This window comes from Diadema setosum, chromosome 15 (genome assembly GCF_964275005.1).
Source record: "Diadema setosum chromosome 15, eeDiaSeto1, whole genome shotgun sequence".
Taxonomy (NCBI): Eukaryota; Metazoa; Echinodermata; class Echinoidea; order Diadematoida; family Diadematidae; genus Diadema; species Diadema setosum.
In genome coordinates, this window is record NC_092699.1 from 1,166,445 (window position 1) to 1,193,068 (window position 26,624).

A 26,624-nucleotide genomic window follows, 5' to 3' on the forward strand; every position below is an offset into this window, starting at 1 on the left:
AAAAGAAAAAACATCTGGTAAGGTTTATTAGGATGAGATATTGGTGATATAGGCCTACGTATAGCAATGTACGCCTTCCCTTACTCTGCTTATAAGTCAAAATTCATGGACACTGGCAAAAAGCATACCAAGGTAATAACTTAAAGGTACTGACAGTGATTTAAAAATGTTTGAGTTATCACAATTAAAGCATAAGTGAAGGTCAGATGTATCACAAAACATCCTACCATAAATGAAATTTTGCAATAAAGCCTAAAATATAAGGAGATATCACAATTTTTTTCTTAATAAACCATAACAGTAGATGGTTTATTCTAGAAACAATTTTATTATTGTGTTGTATTATATATGAACTATTGTTCACATTTTGTATATTTAACAATACTTAACATTGATTGTACAGATTAACATTTTTACATAGGTTGTTTCTATCCGTAACTCACATTTTAGAAATATTTGAAGCACTTAAGTTGGGTTTCTGTTTCATCTGCAAATGGTAAATAATGTCTTTAACATGTAGGGAGCTGTCACCTTTAAAGGAGTGCTATTAATCTCAACAGACCTCATCACCATATGTCATCCTGGATGGAAGGGAGAGACGGTTGCTAGGTAATGAACCGTGATGGGATCACATCCACTGATGACATGGAGGTCAGTGCCTCCTTGACGACATCCTTGGGTTTTCTTACTATCCATCAAAAAGTCTGCAAATTCATCTTTTCTCTTTGGTAACCATCAGATGGCATTTAACACTTTTACCTCAAGTCAGATACAAAAGGAGGAATAATAATGAGCAAATTTTGCTTAATATTCTAATGGTTTAAAAGAGATATTATTGAAGTATTCTCATTAAACGCAAAAAATGTGGTTCACTCTGGAATTATGCAACACTGACAGTAAATTTTGAACAAAAGCTGACCAGGTCTCTTTAATATCTCTCTCTCTCTCCCTCTTTTTTTTTCTCTCTCTCTTCTCTCTTACGCAGGTAGAGGTTTAACTCACCAGGTGAAGATAATGATTCATTTCCACCAGACTTTATGGTTAGTTACCCAAGTCGACACAAGTCAAGATTATTCATACTCCACTCTACACCATTTCTTCTTCCTCTTCTCTTCTTTCAAAGAAAATATCTCCTTCACAGAAAAATACCTCATGGCTGCTTATTGTCAAAATGTCTTTCTGCTATACTGTTTTTCTTCATCTTACTTGTTAACAACCATTTTCCTTTGACCTGAGTATCAATGTCTTTCTGCCCTTGACCTGAACAAATATTTCTTTTTGCTATACGATGTACATCTACGTGATATACTGTATATGCCAAATATTTTGCAAGGTTTTTATTTTTGCGAATTTTGCGAGTCAGGTGCTATTCGCGAAATTAAAGACACGCAAAAATATTGACTCTGATCTCGATGTGAATGTAATGTACGCATTTACACACTTCTCCGTACAGTACAGGACTCCATGATCGCAAATTTAACCACTCGCGAAATTGTCGGGAATTCCTGATTTGCGAAAACTTAGACTCCCGAAATATATGGTGTATACAGTAGCACTTCTGACTGTATGTTGATTAAAAAAAAAAAAGGAAGCTTATGATCATTTCATCTCTTGCTGTTACAGGTTACTAATTACTGTCTCACATCTGTCTGTCTCCAAAACTCCTTTCGCTTTCCTCTCATCGTCTATTCTCCATCATTTTTTCCACCTTGTCCTTGATTCTGTCCATTTCTCCTGCTTTCAAACAGGTATGTCTGTTTGCCTGTATGTCTGTTTGTTTGTCTGTCTGTCTGTCTGTCAGTGGAAATCTACATGATGACTTGCAGATGCCAAAATTAATTACCTCCCCGTTCCTCACGCCAATGACAGATCGCTTCATATCGCGTGTCTCCCAACACAGATCTGGTTTCAAGTTCAGGCGGCCACATAACGGCCCGAAAATCTATTAATATATCACCAACTGGTCTGTATACTAATCAGTGAAACAGAACGACATTCTGACAGTTGTATTAGATGTTAATGAAAGGTGGACCAGTTGAGGACATCACCCATAGTACCTGACCATCCAGCCATGCCAAGGTTGTTTGGCTCACGCTTTTGTTATACCTTTGCACAATTTATTCACTCTTGCATGTATGAGGCCCAATTTTCTTTCTTTTCTATTTTTTCCCGTGCTAAAAATTGTATTTCTGTAAAAGGGACAACAAACTGCTTGATATAAATACACATCACAAGGTCCATCATTCAATTGACTGAGGTGACAGAATACCAAACTGGCATATCATCTGTGAAATTAACCCGTTGAGGACAGACAGATTTTGCTATAACATGCATTTCCCATAGACATCTGCCCGAGTATACTCGGGACTGGTCCTTAACGGGTTAATCAGATATACATGTAGAACTGACATGTATGTTATAAGCCCCAGATTATATTTACTTGCTGGTTGATATTGTCTGTAAGATTAGAGTTAACCATTTATGTGCTATGAGTGCTAATTGGCAAAGTAAAGTCCATAATGGGTCTTGAGCAATTACCTCCTGGTCAATTTCCCCGGACCATTCCCCTGACCCTAACCCTAATCCTAATCCTGAACCTAATCCTAACCCTAACCCTATACCAAAAAATAATCCTAACCCTATACCAAAACCTAACCCTAACCCTATACCCAAACCTAACCCTAATCCTATACCAAAACCTAACCTTAACCCTAATCTTTACTCTAACCTTATCACTAACCCTGATACGGTCCATTGTATACACTGCCCAACAGTCTCTGGTACCGAAAGAGTTAAAGGTCCTGTTTACCTTTGGGAGCAGTGATTTAAAAAAATTTCAAGATATCACATTTGATGCATCTATGTGTAGGTCAGTTGTATCACAAAACATCCTGCCATGTAAAAAATTTCACAATAAACCCTAATATATAAGGGGACATCAGTATTTTTCTCAATAAACCATAACTGTACACAAGTTAAATATGGACAATCTTTATTTTAAATACTGTTCATATTTTGTCTATTTACTAATACTGGACATTGATTATATGGATTCAAATTTTTACAGTGGTTGTTTCTATCCCCAACTCACATTTTAGAACTATTTTAAAGCATTGATACTAGTGTGTTTTTGTTTCATCTGCAAATGGTAAATTAGGCCTTTAAGGCTGTCTACCAAATATAACAGCATACATCAGACCATGTGAATGATTCACAACCCAGCCCTATATTTCATCACAATGGAGGAGACAGTGGAATAGTTTCTAGAAATAAATACACTAGCAGATGGTCTGGAGTCTGGCTGCTAAAAAGTTAATCAACAGATTCTAGATCCTGTTACTAATTAACAGGTGCTATCGAGACAGAGAGTAGAAGAAGGAGAGAGCCTAAATATGAAGGGAGAAACGGAGAGGGGGGCCTGTGCAAGCAGTGCTGTCAGATTTATTAGTCAACTTAGAGAGTCGTCTAGACTTTAGAGTGACACCATTCTGGCTCCTCAATGAGTTGACCAATGTTCATGCTAATGGTCAGTGAGAATGACCAGTCTTCCAAGAGCGGAGATCACCTAGCAAGACTTACTGCATTCATCTTAGTGTTACAATCGTATGAATGCATGAGCAGCCATACACCATACATATACACACACAAAACATGATGAACCCTTGCTTGAGTGCCACACTTCTAACATTATACCAACAATATCAACCTTCCTATTCAAGCCTTTCTACACTCATTCTCACTTTTTAAACCCCAAACAAGATGAGCATTATAGAGATACCATACTTACTTTGATATTACTACTAAAATATCAACACACATTGCAACAGATTAACGGAATGCCATTTCAACAAAATAAGCAAAATATTGAGCTACAGACAAACAAACAAGAAAGTCAGAAATGAAAAACAACAGAAAACAAGCCAAACACAAAAGAAGAACAATCCAGGGTCACAAGCTTTGTATGTTTGACAGGGATATTTCAACACTTCAAAACAGCTCCCTCTACTGTTCAGTTCATTAGAATCCATACACCAGTGTCATGCACTGAGTACTGTGTTTGCAGTAGTCCCTATTAACAAGCTTGTCCTTTAAAATAGTAATGATAATATGCACATGTTATCCTCCATACCTTGTCCAAGATAATAGTCGGTTAGATTTAGGCAAGAACCAATAGGAGAGAAGATATCATTTGGTCTTCCCACATGCAATGGAAGCAAGGATCTGATTGGATAGAAATGCTATCACAACTAAGACAGTTTCCAGCAGGTTGATGGACTATAATGAAGAGATATAACTCTATGATATATTTCACCCTCCACCATTTCATATACTTCATGTTTGTGTCATAACAAGATTCATGAACAGCATTAGTCCAACATTCAGTGAAATTGTCATGCATGTTGACAAATAGACATTAACTCCCTCTGAAGGTTTTTTTTTTTATTTATTTTTTTCATTTCTGCAACAAATTTAGGCCATTACCAAGCTTCCTGTTGGAAGATCAAATGACTTCTCACACAACGACCTCTTTCAGGTCATTGATACCTGTTGTAACATGAATCACATGAACACGGCACACTGCACTTGAAACAGAAGGGCATTAACTTGACCCTTTAACCCGTTGAGGACGGACTGATTTTGCTACAACACACATTTCCCACAGACACCTGCCTGTGAGTATACTCGGGACTCGTCCTCAACGGATTCATGTTCGCATACAAGTGTAGCACTGGCTTTCCACAGACTCCAGTTAGAAATATCCATGGGTTTTGGTCTTTACAGAGTTATTGACATATTAGTGTCTACATTAACGATGAGGTGAGTTTGCTACAACAACATACGTATTTCCCATAGACACCTGCCACAGTATGGGGGGGGGGGGCATTTTTCAGCAGGTTAACAGAATTGTGGTAACTCCCCTACCAAGTATGCACCAGAATTATCTTACTTCAAACCCAAAGCATTGAAGTACACATAAGGGTTTATACTGTGCTGAATATCAAAACAAGTCCCATTATTATTCTTGGTGTGGGAGCAGCACTGGAGGAAACTCAGTGGGCTAGGGAAGGGGAGAGGTGGTAGAAGCAGGATGCTGGCTGATGGTGTTTTTTGGCTCACCCAAATCACCAGGGTACAAATCGTACTTTCTCCTTTCATTTGATTGTACGCACCAACATTTGTTGGTCGAAAGAAAACTACTTGTCATCTATTGCAACATGCAATTCACATCTCAAATTGAAAAAAAAAAAAAAAAATAGAAGAAAAAAATCTTTGGGAAGTCCACAGAGGTATTACAATTAGAACAGCTCTCAAACAGTGAAACAAATGCCATAAAACACATAATGTTTACGATTCAGAAGCCTAACATTTTTAAATAACATTCTTGCTCATGAATGCAAAAGAGAATTGTGGCACGGCAAAACATTAAAATCTTTGATAATTTGAGTAAAGACTTACAAAACATAGTGCAGTAAAAAAGAAAAAAGAAATCAGTTAGGGTCAAAAAAGCAAGAAAATCAAACCAAGGAGGTTGATCAAACAAACACAAGCACACGTGATAGGAAGCTAGATTCCAATTCAAATTGAGCAAGTACAAAATGGAGAATAGTGCTACACACAAAAATAAATAGCAAAAGAGAAGCGAATTGAATAAATGTATGCTTTTCTCTTTCTTTTTTTTTTGTGAATGGCAGAAGTATCAAACAGAAAAACAAATTAAAATCAATTAAAATCAAATAAATGTAGACAGTGCTTTGACAGTCCAGTGCAATCACAAAGCTTAATTTTTACCATAGAGAGGAGCTAAGAGCATGCAAAGAACACACAGTGCCCAAGCTCCACTGAGTGAAACACACACAATGCAAAACTGTACACAAAATGCATAGAGTGCTCACAAGACGCGGTGGGAAAAGAAAGTACCTTTGTGAAATTAGAATGTTTACAGAGAATACATTATAGGAAATAATTCATTAATTTTCCAGATTCCATACAAACTGCATGCTGTGAAGAAGCATTCTGGTGAGGTTTCTAGAAAAGAGATTTGTGATTCAGATAATGACTCTTTTTTGTTTCTTGTAATGTGGTGAAGTAATGACAAAATAAAAGTTGGGATTCTAGTAATTTGTCAGCAAGCCTGGAATGGTTATTTTTTTCTTTATTTCAATCCATGTCTTACCTCTGCCTCTTAGGTCTCTGGGATGCGTATAGAATGCTGAAAATGGTTCGATGAATAAATCATACTTTAAGCCAAACCCAGTGAAATCAAATATTAAAATGCATGTGGAGTAAACAAGATGGCGCGAATACATAAGTATTAATGCATGTAGTATATGGTGTTGGCCTGGTGAATTTTAAATTATCACTTTGACACAGGAATCTTAAATTGATTCTGCACCAAATACCCCACCAGTCTAACTATGTCAATTTCTATGTGCCCATAACACAGGCCTTTCATTTTGTTGCCAGTAAATGATTAGAGCTGACACCAACTTCAAAATACACAAATAAAAAGTATTGAAAATACAGAAATGTCTCCCTATTATAACAGATAGCTCAAGACATCTGTCCAAAAAAAAAAAAAAAAAAAAAAAAAATGAGAGACCAGACTAACATTTTGTCCAACCTGAGGTCTTTTTTTCTGATCCTTAAAAAATATACTAGCAGAAAAACCTGCTACTCCAACATTTTTTTTCAGGTATGTGATTAGCTCCCGCACATCCCAGCCACAATGAAACTAATATTAAAGCTCTCTTGGATTTTCAACTTTTGCCTAATTTCAGCCAGCAGTGCTTGCTTTAAGGGAAAATTTTAAAAATATAAGGCTTTCACATGGGGATGTTATTCCCAATTTGGAAACTACATGGAGCAAGAACAGAAATACAACATTGCTCAGTGCAGCAGAAGAGAACATTAAACTTGCACGCTCTGCACGTAGTGTGAACACAACTCAGAGCAAAAAGAAGTGCGTTTCCACTGGCGCCTTCCATGTACTCAAGACTTGAATTGAAACTTGAAACTCTAATCTTGCACTTCACATAACAAGCATAATTTGTTGCCATCAACCGCAAACCACATCCACAGTGAATCATGGGTGAAAGATTCAAACCCCAGCAACTCTCAATGTTGCATTAACATTTATGTTTGTTAGGTAAAAAAGAGAGGATGACACTTATGAGACATGAACCTGAGGATGAATCATCTCATCTAGGAGTAGAAGTAGAGCAATTGGACTACAGAGCACAGTCACTGGGATGTCACTGTCTTCTCACGCAATCATTGACTTCCACTTTCACTATTGCCTTTCCCTTCAATTTAGCTTTGATTACTTGATCTTCACCTTTAACCAGCAGTACTGACCATAAACCCCCTTCACATAACAAAAATACTTTCCACTTGATTTCCACCCTGACAAAATTGCAAAATAATTTTCTTTTTCTAGCTCAAGTTATGGCTACAAAAGCAAAATTTAGTGACCTTTTAACTTTGACCATTCACCCTAAAATTGCATTTTATTGTCCAGATTCCCATATTTTTATCTACACCAAATTATCCATGGGTTTTCAGAGCTATAGTCATGGCCAGAAAATTATCTTAAGCCAAAGTTCAGAGACCTTTCATCTTTAACCTTGTGGGATTTTGTCTAAAAAAAATATATATAAATAAAAGATAGCAAGCCATCTAAATATCACAATATCTGCCTAAAGAGTTTTTTTTTTCATGTCATGTGAACAAGACCTGGGGTATACAAATAAACAGAAATAAAACTAAACATTGGATTGCTGTATAAATTTTCAGCAAATATCCTCCTGATGATTTACTATTTGAATTACTACTTGTTTTACTACTGGAGTTACAATTTGAATTGCTATTTGTTTTACTACTAGATCTACGATTTGATTGATGGCACATCCCCAACCTCTATGCTACTTTAAATGTTACTTCATTGCACGAAAAGGCAGTGGCCTTTTAAAGTTTTGTAATTCATGTACTTTTGAAACCTAAGGTGTCAACTTTATTGAAGTTTCTAGATATTCCGGTATTCATGGAACAATGTCCATAAATTGACACTTTGATTGGCATATAAAAGAATGACTGTTGACCTAATTTGAATCATCACTTATTAAAAAGAGAAATATTGCAATTTTGTTCTGGCTGTCAGGAATGGCAAAATAAGTATCAGCTTTGATGTGAAATATATAAAAGATTCTGAAACCAGGAAAGATTGGTAACTTTAATTCAAACATTTGCTTCACTGCTAGTGCCTCACCTAATTTTGCAGCGTTTTCATCCAAGCAAGGCCTTTTGTAACAAAATCAGACTTTGGCAAACTAAATTATCCCTGGAATGTTTCGGTTTCAACTTTTAATCCAAAAAGATATATAGTTTTGAAATGCTTAGTTGGGGGGGGGGGGGGAGGAAGGGAGGGGGGAGGGGAGCACTGAGTCTCCCTAATATCTTTTCCTGTAATGCAAACTCCACATGGAACAGGTCAAAAAGTCAAATTTTCTGCTGGGTGCTGGGTGTTGAGTTGGGCAGCTTGACTTCAAAAGACCAAATTATCATATGATCTCGCTGACATGCCTATGCCTTTTGAATTGAAAGAAAGATTGAAGCATTCTTTATTTTTTTCTTATCTCTCTTCAGAGACCACATTACTTAAAGCACTCATTGAGTTAAGTTTCAAAGTGTATCTGAGGATAAGAATGCATGCCAGTTACTTCCATGTTCATGCTAACAAATTTCATTTCAATTTGATTGACATATCTCATAGAACAAGACTTCTTTCACTGAATAACATGGGAAATACTCATACAGGTTGGCCAACCAAAATGAATATGAAGCGATAGCCATGCAGGACGAGAAAGCCGAGTATAAATAGCCAATGATGGTTGGATAATGTCACTACAAGTGTGCGGAACACAACTTGTCAAAAGTTCATGCCCAGTGAAGTTCAATATAAAATCCATGAACACAACAGCAAAGAAAACAAAAAGTGTGACCAACAGTGAGTCAAACTGACAACAAAAAAACTTTGCATGACTTACTCTATGAAGAGAATAAAACAAAAAGAAATGATTATCACTTCTTACCTTCTTCTGTTTTCTGTCTTAGACGAACGTCCGCTCCGCCAACGTTTGAGTTTCCCCATTTGTGCGTTGCCAAGAGCAACCGTATCAGCACGTTGGAAGTATCCAATTTTTCCCATTGGGTTTATTCCCTTCCAGACTCCCGTGTCCTCACTGAAAACAGAGAGAGAGAAAGAGCAAGGCTAAATATACAGCATGAATAGTCGCGTTGACATTTCAGCATTCAGTAATGAATGTCATACTCATATTCCACTGAATTTCACCACTATGATTAACTCATCTTCTTAAAATGTTTCTTTATGATGAAAAGTACAATGTAGGAACACACAGCAGAAGAGGTAGACCCTAAAAATTACCATCACTCTGAATTCTACACCAGCCAAGCACTGAAATTTGCCTCACTGTTATGACTGTTATCCACCAACACTAGCAACAGCAAGCGATGACTGTAAATAACCATCTAAACCTACAATCTTCCTTAAAGCTGTCGGCTCAAACAGCTGCTTTAAAAGAAATTCATCAACACCTAATTCTTTACCTGACGGAGTTGAGCTTAGGCATGCCAAGTAAAAATCTCTAATTACAATTTCCAGCGAGAAAGGCACAGACAGGGCCACAGGTTCCTCCTTATTATCGATCACTTGTCAATGTTCCAAATGGTACATCCAATCCACCTGTCGAAGTTTCAGATACGTACAATGTAAGACTGCGCACTCTGACATCGTGCTAACTATTTATCAGTTAGCTCAGAATACGTGCAATCTGACTTCACACACTAGCCTTAGTCACAGGACTATTCCCTGGTCCAAAAAAAAAAAAAAAAAAAAAGCTGAACTTTGGATGCTGAGGCAGAAGAACCAGCTACTGTCATACCACAACCCTACCGGCCTTCTAAAGCTGCTATCAGCAAAGAGAGGAACCAACCCAACCAGCCACCGATACATCCTGTACCCAAGGCCTGATAGCGCAATATATCCAGCCAGTTAACAAATAATCCGGACTTTGGTAGCACACAGAGATAAACAAAGTTCATTCCTAAAGTCACGGAGCAGCAAAGATGGTGTTACCTTCAGCCCAATGGTGATGTCCAATGATCAATGTGTGACATATGCAAATGAATGAAGAATCTAATCTGACAATAAAAATGGTGTACCTTGGATGTATATATTGGTGCTACTTTTTGAAGCAGAAGTAAAATGCTGACAAGTCATAAATCTACTCTACATGGCTTAACGAGGCATTACCACATTACAAATTTTGGTTTGCTATTGTTGAAGGTCAGACTACCGCAGATTGCGGCTTCAGATTACATGACATTCCTAAACTCCATTTTGTTGGGGGGGGGGGGATTTTCAAACGAAGAGGTCATAGACTTATCAAACAACGTTAACCCAAAATCCAAAGCAATACAGAGTGTACCTTGTAAATGTGATATCTGTTGAAATCCCACTGGCCTGTCAACCTTACTCTTGACATGAACAGAAAATAAAATAGCAAATGTTTGTGGAGTCCTACAATTGGTTAAAAAAAATACAACATAGCCTACATGATCTTCTCAAACAAGAAGTACAATGTATGTATTTAAAGAGAGAATTTAAAATGAATATTTTCCATCAGATATACACAACTCATTTTGCAATAAAGTTAATTTTTTTTAAGTGTGCACACATCCTACCCATTCTAGTGGCTTTCTCCACAGGGAAAATACAGGCGGAAAAAATCACACACGCACACCACAAAAAAAAAAAAAAAAAAGGTACATCTTCCTCAGGAAATGTATGACTTATTGCAAGAAGGCAGAATATTTCTGGTCTGCTCAGCGGATTATGACCTCAATATCAATCACTTGGGAGGAACAAACTTTGTTCCGGTAACAGATGACTCAAGGTGTGTGCACAGAGTCCACTCATAGTGAGAATATCCAGCCAATGATGATGATTTGAGGTGTGGCAAGGTAAAGATGGTGCATATTTTAGGACCCATTGACAGATTGTTACCCTTCATTACAAATTCATGTCTACTGTCTGCAAACAAGCATGTCGTCAGCTGAGAACCAGAAGGGCTTTATCACAATTTTGGGGGTAATGAGTTATTGGTATCACGTTGTACAGCTTGAGCTCTTCTACATTATGGTGTCAATTTGAAATTATTTTCATTTTCAGTAAAATGTTAAAAATTAGAACCACAAGGGCACTGTCTTACCATATAATTGAAATAATGCTTATAAAGCTACCCACTTTTGCTTAAGTACACTTTTTATTTCATGAAAATTGATTGTTTCGTTTTTATTCAAGTTCAAATCTTAGAATGTGATAGCATCCTTCTAGTTCACAGCTGATGCTTAACTGCTGTCTTAGTGCATCTCAACAGAGATGGCGACAGAATACACTAAAAGATAAACTCTCTTGAATATTTCTGAGAATCCTAACCAGCTGAATAAAAGTCAGATCATGCTATTCTCAATAATCAAAACTTCCACATACACTTTGCCTATGGGTGACAAAGAGCTCATCCTATCAGAACTGTTTCATTTTATCAGGACAAAGTGCAAAATGATGTCATAGATATGTATGTTAACCTTACCCTCTAGCCCGCTTCAATCTTCTAGAACAAAATAATGGATTTTTTGTTGTTGTTATCAAGAATTACTGTCAACTGCTAATAAGATAGAACTGTGGTAAAATCATGTGTGTTTTCAAACAGGAAAGGTGGCTAACCTCTACAGATTAAAAGAGAAAAACAAACAAGAAAATAAAACAATTCAAAAGAAAAACAAAATATTGAGTGGAAAGAGGAAGGAACTGCATGTATGATGTTGTTAATCTCTCTTTTCTTTTCTTTTCTTTTCTTTTCTTTTCTTTTCTTTTCTTTTCTTTTCTTTTCTTTTCTTTCTTTCTTTTTTTGATCTACAAACCATATCTATTTATTCTTGCAGAAGAAAAAAAAAAGCACACTTAATTTGGTGAAAGATAAACTCTACTAGTTTGCAGCTATCTACATACAGCTTTTCTCCTCCCAGAAGATAATCCAGTGATCATTGAGATTGGTGTAAATGACAATTTAAAAACAAACAAACAAACAAACTTCAAAAACTTAATAAAGTTGTATTGCTGACAAAATTTCTCTGTAATTTAATGGATTCACCCCTCAAGACCAATTTACCATCAGTTTTACATGTACAGTCAGAAACACACACCACACACCACACTTTAACAGTGTACACCCACATTCGAAGCATTGGGACAAATAAAATGTAACGAAGAACAGATCAAAAGTGTTCTTACCTACCACATAAGGGATCTCAGCAGCTGGCATACATATCATCCCCAGACAAAATATTCTCCTTTGCAAAGAGCAAATACAGTATGCAACGTGGCACCAAGAATTCAAAGCTCCAAATCCACCACAAGCTATGTGACTGCCTAATTCACTATGTGCTAGTTTATCAGACAGCTTTAGCTATTTCCTTCATATCCCCATAAAGCCTGTATTTCCTTGACAAAGTGTGATATTAGGTTCAGAAGAGGGCTTGTAGCACTTGAGCTGTTTGGGGAGAGATAATGTCGGAAAGAGTCTCGAGTTTCCATGACTTCCTTCACAAACAAGAAATGGAAACAAAGCTGAAAAGTTTTCTTTTCCTTGTGGCCAAGATCTGGCTCTTTTTTGTCTCAAGTCATTGATCAGCTAACCTAAGAAGGGTACTAGGCCAACGAGGGGGCTTGAATTACAGTCAGATTACAAAAACATCCTCTCTAAGCAGCTAAAGAGGTAGGTACTTGCCTTATGATTTGCTAGTAAATCTGCAATAGTTCTCTGCCCGAGAAGACACGTAGCCCTCCGTCCTGTGACTGACCCAAGAGGTTTTTGCCTTGCCTCACGAAGCGCAGACCCGACTCAGAAAAAAACAGATTTACACCTCTGCTGGAGAACTGAACTGCTCACAACTCTCCCCAAGCCACAAGCACTTGGAAGCCGTCCAACTTGTACTTGTATGGAGACAAGACTTACGTCGATAGGGGGCTGGTACTATCAGACCAACTGACCTCACTACTCACACTACACTCTACACCACTGGGGACTATCCACAGCTCCACACAGAGAACAAACTTTTTCACATCAATTTCCTGTTCCCTTCCAAGCTGTAGATAAGAAATCGAGCAACTTGTGGGTAGGTGTGTGTGTGTGTGTGTGTGTGTTGGGGGGGGGGGGGGGGCAGCTAGAATTATTCCCTGGATAGGTTTCCCTTGGAATTACAGTCATAACCCAAACCATCAGGAGTTCACCTAATGAAATGAATACTAGCAATGGTATAGCACTGCTCTAGCTCCCAGGACTAAATAATCAGCCAGGCACTTCTTGGTATTCTCATTAAGGTTTATAAAGTGGCATTTGATGGTGATACAAAATAACTTCACAAAGAGAGAGAAAAGAGAGAAGGGGGGGGGGGGTTATAACATACATGTACATTCAAATTTCACACTAATTGGATCATTCAGTATTCTGTCCCTAAAGATCACTTGATTTCAGCACTTACCCGACGATCATCCCTTTATAAGAGATAGCCAAACCAGTTTTCCCTTTGCATAACTGCTTACTCAGATTTTATCATGTATCTAGCAAACTCACTGCCCAATAAAGATGTTACCACATTAGCAATTCGAATGACAAAAAGAAAAAAATGAATCTGAAATGTTCTTCTTTTTTTTTTCATCTGTTTTAACTCTTAAAAGTGATTTGATGTCAAAACATAGAGTTTGTTACGGGTTTTTTCACAAAGGTGTGAACCCAGAAAGAATGATTGGGAGGCTTTGACCTGACAGGTAGACGTAGAATTCTTCCAAATATAGTATGAGAGAATAAATCATATTAAAGTTCACACTGGTTTTAAGCTACCATGTTTTATGAATTAACATTACCCAGTCTTTTTACATGTCGCACACATGATTACAGCCAGTGGTAATGCCTGATTTGCCAGTACACCTGTCTGTACATAGGTAGGTAAATGTATGAGATACTGAGCACTGAGCTACAACACTACAGACGCTTCTTGACTTAATTTGATCTATAGCTGGAATGTATAGGTCAATTACACCACTAACACAGAAGTTGAAGAAAAAATAGACAAAATATTGAAGAGAGAACTCATTTTATTCTGGATTCAAGATTTGCCATCTGTAACAAGGCGACACTCTAGCTCCAGTCTTAACAGTAAGTTGATGAGGTTGATAATACAAAAAGTCACTCCTCAGAGAGTTACAATCTTCAGCTGGCATGTACTGTGATCTTCATTTCTGACATGCAGTCAGCTTTTAACATGAAATGCCATTTTCATTCCCTTTAACTCCTTCTGTACCATGGACTTTGGCCAGTGTGTACAATGCTATGGGATTTTATGTGCTAATCGGCCCTCAAAGCACACAGAGGGTTAAAGTAGCCATGAAACTCTCGTGACTAGATGACAGTCCTGTCAGAGTGTGAGTCTCTCTAGCCTCAGTTCTGAGTCGAACAGGTGTCGAGGGTGTCTTACTGGGCAGGAAGCGTTAAAAGCCATGGATGAGAGGTGGAAGAGTGTTAAAAGCCATGGATGAGGGGTGTCAGACAGTCTGCTGTCTGCTCCATGCAACTAAACTACTCCAGGATCTGTCCTACAGACTCACAAAAATTTCTCACTTAGTGGCATATTTCAAATTTTTCATCTTAAATCTGAGGTAAATGGATAAAATTTGATGACAATGGTCCCTTGTAATAATGATAATAATAATAAGGTCTTATTTACCCAGGATAGCCTCTTCAGTGTTGCCACTGATCTACCAGAGGGCCCTGCTATTATTATTACCCTAGCGTTGCCAGGTGCCCATTTATGCACCTGGATCGAGAGGGAATTGTGGGTAAAGCATCTTGTCCAAGGACATAAACAATGGGTAGGATTCGAACTCGGGTCCTCCGATCGCGAGTCAGGAGTCTTATCCACTATGCCACAACACCCTCATAAGTAACATCTTACAACCTGAATATGATGCATACCCTATCGATAGAGATCTGAGGGACCTTTAATGGTATGTTTAATAGCTAGACACCCACGGCTACCTTTTAATGGGTGGATACTCACAGCCGCAGTACACTGGAGCGGCATTAAAACCCAGATCCTTCTCGCTGGAGAACATTTGTTGTTACCGCAAGGCACCAAAGATGAAAGGTCTAGGCTAGAGCAATGTGAACTTTTTTTTTTCTCTCTCTCTCTCTCTTTCTCTTTCTTTTTCCCTAGTTCTCACACATTAAGATATGCATTACACAATGTCACTGCCTCGCAGAGTGTGTCAATAGGCGCGGTCAGACTGGCAAAAGATCGAGAAGATTAAGTTTGTGATCTTTAAGATCTTGAAGTTTTGCCAGTGTGACTGCAAACTTTCTGCAAAACTTCCCTCAAAACTTATCGCGAAACTTCCCACTCCAACTAGGGATATTTCCCTCACCCCGCCAAAATTCTTGATCTGTTTGCGGGCAGTGTCTCCAAGCACGAGGCCATTGTCATGTACAGATGTGCATTGTTACGTCACAATCACTAGCCACTGGATGGCGCGCTCTTTTTTCATTCTTGCGCACGCGTACCAATGACCCAAACTTCTTGATCCAAGTTTGGCTGCAAGTGTGACCGCACGACAAAAGATCGCGAAGTCTTCGCGATCTTAAACTTCTAGATATTTTGCCAGTCTGACTGCGCCTCATGTGTCAAATTTGACCAAATAGTACTTTAGGACTTTCAAGTTTTCTTTGAACACTTTTGGCGGGAAAGAAATGAAAGAATTCTCACTTTGCCTCTACTACTGCGATGATGTCGTCTGCTCTGTAGCTCAGCTCCTCAGGGTGGAGTCCTGTGTGGCTTGACAACGTCTTGACTTGCATTGGTTTCATCTGGCAGGGGATAGGAAGAGAAATATTTCAAAGAGAAAAAAAAGAGAAAAAAGGGAGAGAAGCAGAAGGGAGAGGGGGGAAAGCAATGAAGGAAAAAGGATGAAGAGAAAGTGAAGGAGGAGAAGGAAGAAAATAAAAGGAGATATACATGAGTCAGGACAAGACAGAGAGAGAGAGAAGAGAGGGAAGAAAGATAAAAAGAAAATGAACAAAGGGAAAGAAACAGGAGTTATCTAAGTATGAATGAGCGTACTTAAACATTAAGACCTTAGATATCTCACAGAATCTCATACAATCTCATGGAATACCTCTATAGAAACTATTAATAGATTTGGGAGAAGTAGATTCCATGTCTTATAATTCATATGCATATTCACAAATCATACAGCACTTCTTATCAAAGGAGTATAATTTGCAGGGAGGGGGGGGGGGTGATTTTGAAAGATTTTTAGGATTAAACTTGACACTAATCTAACTGAACCACTTAAAGGTGAATTCAAATTCCAGATAATTTGAGTCCTTACTTTTGGAAGCTCTTCACAGAGTTCGGCGAAAGACATTCTATTCTCTGGTTCGTGAGCCCAGCACCTTATCATTAATTCATAGATCCCTGGTGGACACGCCTCCGGCCGACTTAGCCTCTCACACCTTGGCTTGTCGATGGTCTTCAAAATCTGCAAAATAAGTAGAAATCATACATTTTATCATTTGTGCAGACAGATAAAAATTGTACTCCATCCACACACACAAACTATCCATGGCTTGTTATAGTCTTTACATTAGCAATATAAATGAAGTCATCACATAAAAGTCTTCACATAAATCTCAGAATGGCCAAAGTCACTCATATGCAGCGATGTGAGACTGTGTCTTGTGAGCAAAAAGTCTCTCATAAGACTTTCACGAAATGGACCTCGGGATGATGATAGTGTTGCTATATCGCTGTCCATCAATTTCTAGCCATGAGAGAGAAAACCAGGAAGTTTTGGAGTCCCTAATGTCCTGGACCAGCATGATGGTCAACTTTAAACTGCATAGAAGCTATTAGTATGTGGTGAGTACTGTAGACAGTGAAATGTCAAAGCTTGTTGCATCAAGCCCATACAATTTTGTAACTTGCTCATACATTCATTGATGCAAGTTAATTAACATTTGTTGGATTCTGTGATAGTTTGACATCACAAAGACATCACAGCCTGACACTTTGCCATGTTGTGGCTTTCCGATAATCCTAATGTTGACCATAGTCACTTAGCAGGTCGATGATATCTCATTTAAACTCATTTCTTCTGAGGAGGGGCAGAGACACCCTCCATCTTACTCACTCCTACAGCACAGGAAGGATATAATTCAGCCCGATAGCCCGGGGGGGATCCCCAGTGGCGAGGGGGAAGGGTGAGTGGTAACAGCGCCTATCCGCTCCTTGAGCTGACAACAGGTTTTGGAAGAGTGTCTAATCGTCACTGTCATTCTGACATAACCTTCACCTCTCTCCCACCTTACAGTGGACTGCTTCAAAGTTAAACTTCCTTCAAGATTATGTCATACTTTCAGAAGTTTACCATGTAAGCCAAATATTTTGCAGGATCTTTTTTTTTTCATACATTTTGTGAGTCAGGTGCTATTCACGAATTTAAAGACAAGCGAAAATATTTACTCTGATCCCGACATGAATGTGAAGTGCACGTACACATTTCTCCAATCAGTATTGCGCTCCACTATCGTGAATTTATTGTAGTGAAGTTCCAATTCGTGAAAAATTTAACTTGGTAAATGTATGATGCATACAGGAGATAAAAGATGATACAATCTTCTCCTCTCTTGTTTCTTTTTCTTTATTTTCCAAACATTCTTTTTCCTTCTTCTTTTCACTCTACTTTTCCAACTTTTCCTTCTTCTTTTATCTCCTTTCCCTCCTCCTAAAATGACAAATTCATCCATTCAAACCCTTTAACACCAGAGAGGCTTCCAACAATGTCAGCATCCACTGACTGAAGAGGAGAATTTCACTTTAAGAACCAGGCAAAGATTGACACACATTTAACACACAGACACACATCAATGCAGCTACATGCAGCAACAGCATTAAAGATTAATCTAAGTTATGAACATTATTTCCCTTTTACTTCTTTCTTCTCTCCTCTTTCACTTTCGCCACCTTCCCACTTTCAGATAGTAGACACATACAGTACCTCGATAGGTAGACAAATATGTGACCCTGCACCACAAAACAAACACAAAGTCGCAAGACATGAAATTTTAGTTAAGAGCATATTCTGAAAGAGCAGACTTTAAGCTTTAAAATGATGTATAACTCAAATCAAATGGACTCTCCTAACCTATCTAAATATTGGAAAGAAAGCACACACTCAGGAAAAGTGTGAACTGAGAAAAGAGGCTCTGAAGTACAGTGTCTACTCAAGCACTTAATCTTTACCAAGCTGGCTGTGCGATGAATGGGACAAAAAACAGGATGTAAACCACTGGAGTAACAACAATGAAGGGATTGTCAGATCAAACTGAAATTGAGCATGCCTTGTTAACACACTCTCTCCTTAATCAATGCCAACTTTCAAAGCAGTAGCATCATCTTTTTAAAAGTGATTGGAGTTGAAAGTGGAGAGTGTGTACAAGGTTTTTAACCCGTTGAGGACGAGTCCCGAGTATACTCGGGCAGGTGTCTATAGGAAATGCGTGTTGTAGCAAAATCAAACCGTCCTCAACGGGTTAAGAAATGAAAAGAGGACACACTCAATCACACTATTCTGCCCAAAAATGTTCAAGATAAACTGCTAGAAAACACACTTTCCTGCCTGTTTTATGATCCCAAATTTTAGCATTATGTAGAAGAAGACTTGCTATTCCTGAAAATATGAAAAAGTCAAGATCGGCTCATTTGACCCATTTCACCTATTTTCAGTCCTCACACAAAATCAGTGTGTGCGACTTTTTGTTCGTTTTGTGATGCACGGTCACTCACATATAACAAAAAGATAGGTAGGTCGACATATACAACAGACTTATTGGTAGGTAGACATACAAGTATATATATAGCATAAGGCAGGTAGGTAGACATACATGTCATGTAACATAAAGATAGGTAGGTAGACATAATAGGTATGTACATACTTAAACAAATAGACATGTATGTCCAAAGGTAGATCATGATTCTTCATACCAAACCTGCATAAACACTGAATTAATCAAAATTAGGCAAATGAAATGATTATGAAATGAGCTCACCTTCTAACTTATGAAGACTCTCACAGCTGACGGTCAACTGACCACTAGACTGATGGTCAACTGACCACTAGAATGATAGGCACCCCTCCAAAAATTTCTTTCAACTCACAAACAAAATGCTGTCAATTAGTGCGAACTTCCTTTCACACATTGCACAGTGGACATGCACACATACAGGCCAGCTTGTTTCTTTCAACCTAGTTATTCGTTCTCACTACATAGCTTGCTCACTCTATACAGCCACTTTCACTCCCTCGCCCCTCATCAAAAGTGAGACAACTGATTTTCATTGTGACATTGTTTTTATTTCCAAAGTGACCTTCTACGATGTCGGCACAAACAGAAATAAAGAACAATCGTTGCTCTCACTTCAGCTCTCTGTCCACTAATGACAGGAAAAACTATTGTAAGGGTGCATTCGTTCGTGACATTGCTTCTGTACCTGACAAGATATCTCAGTGATATGCCAGAATGCAAGTCACGCTCAGAAAGGTCATTGTCGTCCTTTGCTAAGTCTAAATTTACACCTCCATCTCGGTGAATCTCGTTCTCAAAATAAAGGGGGATTAGTGGTCTCTACTCACACGTCAGACTAGGCGGTCCTAATTACAGAGAAAGCTGACCATAAGCTGACCACAGTGTGACACACTTACAATCTTTCATGTCTTAGGCAAGTACACCATAGGATGTCCAATATTTGGACACACACATGGGCTCGGAAAAAAACTTGTCAATCAGTTGCAAGGAAAAAAACTTGTTTGACAGTGACCACAGGTGTCTGGATAGTTAAGACTAGCTTGACCATAGAATCAGATAATACTGACCAAAACAGTCCATTCCCCACCCTAAAATCAACACATACATGTACACAGCACATTGTAGTCAATAAATAAAATCAAGGGGAGTGGGCTGTACATTTCAAGTAGACTATAAACAAGAAAACAAGTTACAAGCCATTCGGCTGTTCCATCAAAAAGCTGACAGTGACCCTAGGAACTTCTGATTAGGTATAAAGGAAATGATAAACTGGTTTGTGACAAAATTGAGGCTCCTTCTCTCCAATCAGAACTCTATAAGTCACTGAACAACAAAATGATTAGTCTTAGCTCAAAACTGTGCTGGGCACTTACTGAACAAGACATTGATTATGATCATGTTCTGTGAGTGGAAGATTTTATCTTGCAGGCTGGAGATGAGACTATACAACTAGGATATTTCCATGACACGATTTTTCAGTCCCGATATGACTGGTCATGAGGTGTCATTAAATCAGTCCCTTTATATCATTGTGAGCCACCACAATAGTTTTTCCCTGTACACACCCACAAATGTACACAGACCTATTCATTTCACCAGGTGCATGGGAGTAGCATTAGTTACGTAATAATGGAGTCTGGTCAGAAAGCATGATTGCTTCTTTTCTTAGATTGGCAAGACCTTCATTTCATGAACCCCCTCAGCTTTCATGACTGTAAACAACTTTCAACCTGTTCCTGCGGTTTGGAAAGCCAAACAAAATAAATTCTAGGATGACCTGCATAACCTCTCAAATTTTGAGAAATTAAGATGACCAAGGAAACCCTAGTGTAACTACACATACATGTATACCACAAAACTTACATGCCCTAAGACAACAAAAGTGAAGACACACAATCTACAAACACAATATGCTTTTTAAACCAAGAAGCCACTTAGTTCAGGGTGTAAATTCAGCTTTCTCTAAATTTGACATGTGCCCTTTTGACTATGCACTGGCACTCTAGATATCATCAGCTGAGAGCAAGAAGGGCACAGACACACCCTCCACAGGATGAACCACATTAATAAAGTTTGTTTGTGAACAAACCAAAAAGAAAAAGATATTACAGTGCAGACCAATGCCATGCCCTTTCTACTCCACTGGCTATCATCTACATAGGACATGGTCAAGACAGGAAAACTGACCAGGAGAGATGGTAGTGACCACAGCAAATGGCTGACAGTATGGACAGAGGAAATGGGGTGGATGAATCAAGGGTGTCAGCCAACATATCAGAGTTTTCTCCTCTAGCCTGAGATGACCACAGGAATCCACAAAACATCCACAGGTCAAGCTGACCACTCTGTGCTATGGTCACCATCAGTCTCTGTCCATCTTGACCAGTCTCTTGGGCAGTGTCAATCTCACCATACTAGGGACATCTCTGTTTCTCAATTACCACCAGGTGCAACACACCTTGTGGTATCAAATATGTCACATACTTGAAAACTTATTAGTGGAAAAATGAGCAAACACAATGGGATTCCATCGGGATTCGAACTCGAGACCTCCGGATCGCTAGCCCGGTGCTCTACCGACTGAGCTATAGAAAGCCCTAGTACAGTGTTCGTCCCAGAAACCTGTGAAGAATGAAGAACAGTGTATAGTGAGCTGCCTCAAGGATACAAACCAGAGCCAGTGTGTAGAAAAATGAGATAGCAGTCATCCTTTCATCCTATGATAGCCAACTCATTGGCTACTTAGTGAACAGCTGAGGGTGTTTGTTAGTCATCATGAAAACAACAACAGGTGGAACCACTGGCCAAGGAATGAGTTCCAAGTAGTCCAGTCTACATGAAAACAGTCAAGTAAACATTGGACAGTGACCATATCCCTAGAAAACCTGCTGCAACAACAACCTTTACAGGTTCACATCTCTAAATTGAGAAATCACAAAATTACAATTTATCTTTTATGAGAGTGAGATTTCTCATAATCATTGTTACACACAGATATACCAGTATGTGATATCATTACTTTCTAAGAATATAGTGACAATGCCATGATCAAATAAACATAACTGGCTTGAAAGGAGACTATACTTTTAATACAGACTAAAAATCAAACCGCTATGTCTCACACCACAAACAGAGTCTAAGGATTTTACAAAAGAGGTTTAGAAACAGGAAGAAAAAGGTGAAGTAATCTCATTAAACACATGACTATGAAAAGCTAGGTTCACCTTTAAAAAAAAATAATGAAGATACAATACTTTTTTCAGTAATACAAAAGATAGCATAGAGCACAATAAAGCTTTAATGAGGTAACCTTAATTCAAACTAATATTTTACATATTAACAAGTGCAGGGTACCCTTAACCCTCAGTCCCTCAAACTCAAATCTGTGTTACTTTCTTCACAGTATAAGGGATATTCAGGACATTTTCTTGGATCTGTTGACAAGGTCCCACAAGAGAGAAAAACCAAAGTCACAACCAGAAAAGTCTTCATTTAACACCCCCCCCCCCCCCCAACCATCAGGGTCTGGAGACTTGAAATGACCTGGGAATTATGTTAACTTAAAGTTTGTGACCCACTTCTTGAAGAAAGTAGAGAGGAAAAATGCTTCCCATCATTATCAGCAGAGAAGCTCCCTGTGGATCTCTTATCAGGGTGTAAAGAGGAGGGTACTGCAGACAGGTGGGGTTCCCTGGGTCAGGTCCGGTAGTAGAGATAGGAAGCTCCCTAAGCCACCCGTCTTTATCACTTGTTTAAGGTTGAGTAAGAGGATCCATGATTCGTATCAAGTAAATCGGTCACAGATTGCTCACAGGGTGTTGATACATTATGTCAGGCACTCGATTTACTGCTTGAGATAGCAGATTATCGTTCTAATATTTAGGACTTTCCAGGGAATGAAATTTTTTATCACCGACAATCTTGTAGCATTGTGGAAAGAAAACTTACAACGTAGTATCAATAGGAATTACTGCTAGTAGTCATTCATTTGCAAATCTGTCTGCCTTTGGAGCAATTTCATGTAAAAAAAAAAAGTAATTTCTGTGATAAACATGTCAATTCGAACTTATGCTTGTAGCAAAATAGATAGATGGAATTATTGTGATATTACTGTCATTGTTAGTATCATTACTCTTATTATCATCATTATTATAATTTTCATAATCATTTTAATTATCATTGTTATCATCAACATCACTATCATAATTATTATCAGCATTTCATTGTCACAATCATTATATGTGAAAGTTCAACAAGAACATTAAAAGGATGCAGTGTCTCGTTTACATTAGATATATACTGCACAGCATGGATATTATTACTGAAATTCAATAACACTGAAAACTTTGACAACTTTATCTTTTTGTTTCAAGACCATTTGTTAGCTTGAGGAATTGATGCCTACTGCCCTTCAGTAAAAACCATTCTCAGATGAAAACTTTAAAAAAAAATGTAGTATACAGTGATATTGACATGGACATTAAATCTCCTCTATCAGTTTAAATACTGTTTTATATTGTTATCTTGACTTGCTCCTTTAATAGACCCACTGCAAAGGATGTAACTAAAGGCGACAGTTCTGATCCTCCGTGGCATTTACTCACCACTGATTGTGGGATGTGACTTCAGCTAATATTCCAGGGCCTTGGGTGTAGAGAGGGAACCCAAGGCAAGACACATACAAGACAATTATTCCTAACCAAGAGAAGTGTGCCCTATTCTGAGCAACCATAGTCTAGCTCCAGTCTAATGAGGGAGAGCATTTCCTGAAAGAAGGAAATCCCCCCTCCACCCCCCTCCCCCCATCCGTCCACAACCCCCTAGCTTTCTTTGACTGCATCCAGTAGCAAAGGAAACACTAATATCCTGAAATTCGTCTTGTCGGGATCAGGATCCCTGGGAATTTCTTGGGACAGAATGAGAGAATTTTAGATCATCACCACCACCGTCATTTCTCTAACACACAGGGAGGTGAGGTGGTTTAGAGGTGAGATCGTCTGTCTCACACACTGAGGGTCTAGGGGTCAAGTCTCAGGGGGATCTCTTTATGTTGGTAGGTGAAAATATGCCTTCCCTTCTATAATGATCCTCAGCTTCATTCAGAGAAAAACAAGTTTGCTTGCAAGATCACAGATGACCCAAGTCTATGCATAGGAAGAAAACAAGAGACTAAGGGGCCTCAGGCTCACTGGAGCCAGACGGTCTAACCTTTGAGGGCCCTCTTGAACGTGATTACTAAATATCAACTACAGACATTCCCTGCGAGATAATTTGACATGTCTGGCTGATAAATGCCAACTTCATTAAATTCTGCCTCCATGTTTCATGGGGTGGAAATATTACTTTCAAGTCGATGCAAAGCTAGAATCATTCCCCTTATCTCTTATTTTCACCCGTCTCAAACACAAATATGGCCTTAAATATTGAATTTTGCGTCTGCTGTAAAAGTGGAAATTTTCGCGGTGTTCAAATTTTCGCACATATCGCGCAACCAAAAACTAGCGCGAAAATAAAAGCACGCAAATATTTTTGCTTGCTATACATGTATGTTCCGGTACTTGATGTCTTGATTCCGCAGAATTAAAAACATGTGAAACTCTTCTTACCCAGCAGAGCGTGAAAAATTAGTTCAGTACTTGGTCACTCATGCAAATCTGAAGATGGCTTTCATAGTTAAAGGTAAAGAAAAGAATTTGGGAGTATGGCTAAATTTTGCTAGTGATACTATCTATCCCCACTTACAAAACATTCCCTATTTTAACCAACCCATGTGCAATCATCCTGTGATCCCCTAAGTAGAAACTTGATTATTATGTTCTTATCAAGCACTTGGGTAAATCACAAAACCTGGCATCCAGTAGTCATTACAGGGATGATGTAGTTTTGGTTGAGATGGCTCTTCAGGTTTCCAACCTTTTTTTTTTGTGAGATAATGAGAAACCTCTCATGAAATAATAAAGGGCATACAATTCTATGAGGAATTCAAAGTTTATTTGACAAAAATTGGCTTTGAAATGGCTGAGATATCCAAAACAAAGAGGTCCTAATATACGGTGGGATCCATCTATTATTAGGACCACTTTGTTTTGTGCTTTGTTTTTTGATATCTCAACAATGTCAAAATCAATTTTCATCAAAAAAAAAAAAAAAAAATGAATGCCTCCTAGATTAGTATGCTCTTTGATATTTCATACATAGTTTCTAATCATCTCAAAAAGTTACAATCTGAATCCCCATCTCAACCAAAACTATATCATCCCTTTAATCTGATTAAGGCATTGTAAAGAGGGGTTGTTATTGTTTTGTTTTGTTTTGTTTTGTTTTGTTTTTTCCTTACTAAAAGAATACTTCAAATAGTTAATATTCTCTACCACTAAATATGATTGCTACCTGAATGGATTTAAACATATTGCAGCTTGAAGTATAAAATTATGAAAATGACACAAGTTGCTTGTGTCACAAGCTGCAGCCTGCCAACAGTAATAACATGTGTACAAATACTGTATTCCAATAAATGGACAGAGACTGTGCAATTCACCCCCTCTCAGCAAGATTCTATCTCTTAACATTATACTAATCAATGATGCTCATTAATATTCAGTATTGATTCTTTCAAGGCATCGCTATAAAGATCTTTAAACTCATTCTCTCACTGTTCACAGTAATTCTAGTTTGATGTTAATAGCTACATGTGAAGAAATGAACAACCAAAGAGGATGACAAGCACCAAAGAATGGAATCTGATGAGGTATTTTTCATCCAAGGCCGATCAATTTTACTCATCCTATATCAATGCGACAGGCATCATCATTCGAAGTCTTTGGATGTCGTCTGGGGTGAACAACTGACACGGCACAATTCTTTTGCCATTCTTAGGCTGTGTCTGTCAGCATCATCAACGCTGCATCATTGTCGTCTCATTCAGCCGTGACGAACTCCTTGTTCTGTTTTAAATAAACTTGAGAACACAACAGTTCAATGAGAAGCGAAACTAAATTAGTCACTTCACACCTCAGACACTCTGCATAGTATCTGACACTTTGCACCCTAATTGTCACTCCAATGAGAAAGTTACAATCAGTCAAAGACACATCCTTGACTCCAGGTGTCACCATTCAAACTCTCCATCTATAAAGCATGGAAAAGAAGAGAAATTGCCTACCGGAAGTAATAGTACGTGAAAGAATTAACAAGGTACAAAGTGTATGTGCCAAGCGATGTCTCGCCCGCATATCACAGTTGTTTATGGCTTGGTAGCATAACACAGCTTCCATGGAGGGGAACGTCATTAAGATCGGCAGACGCTGAAAACTAAATATTAGTTTGATGTCAGGAAGGGAAAAGGTCAATTAAGTATCTGGTACGTCAGTGTAGTATTTTGTGAGAAAAACTTGTTAGGATAAGTGAAAAAATGAATCAATGATTAGAAACAAAACAAAAATGTATGCATGAAACTGATTAAAAAAAAATAGCAAAGAGTGTCACTCTTCAGCCATTTTGCAGTCAGCCATGAAGGAAAGTACATGCTAACAGCATTATTATATTGGCAATGTGTATCACTGCTTTTTCTGTGTAGAGGGCAAAATGTTGCCTGGCACCACGACTCTGACGCAGATCACATCACAT

At 38.3% G+C, this 26,624-nt stretch overlaps 1 protein-coding gene across 1 annotated transcript in view; it reads right to left on the reverse strand.

The window, feature by feature from the left end:
* Positions 1–26,624, reverse strand: part of LOC140239334 (uncharacterized) — a 165,676-nt gene that overhangs the window by 42,705 nt on the left and 96,347 nt on the right. Inside the window, exons 8-11 of the mRNA XM_072319213.1 lie at positions 16,523–16,672; positions 15,898–15,998; positions 9,090–9,239; positions 6,176–6,211 (exon numbers count right to left, since the gene is read on the reverse strand). Coding sequence (XP_072175314.1) covers positions 6,176–6,211; positions 9,090–9,239; positions 15,898–15,998; positions 16,523–16,672 — 437 coding nt within the window. The remainder of the gene's footprint in view (positions 1–6,175; positions 6,212–9,089; positions 9,240–15,897; positions 15,999–16,522; positions 16,673–26,624) is intronic.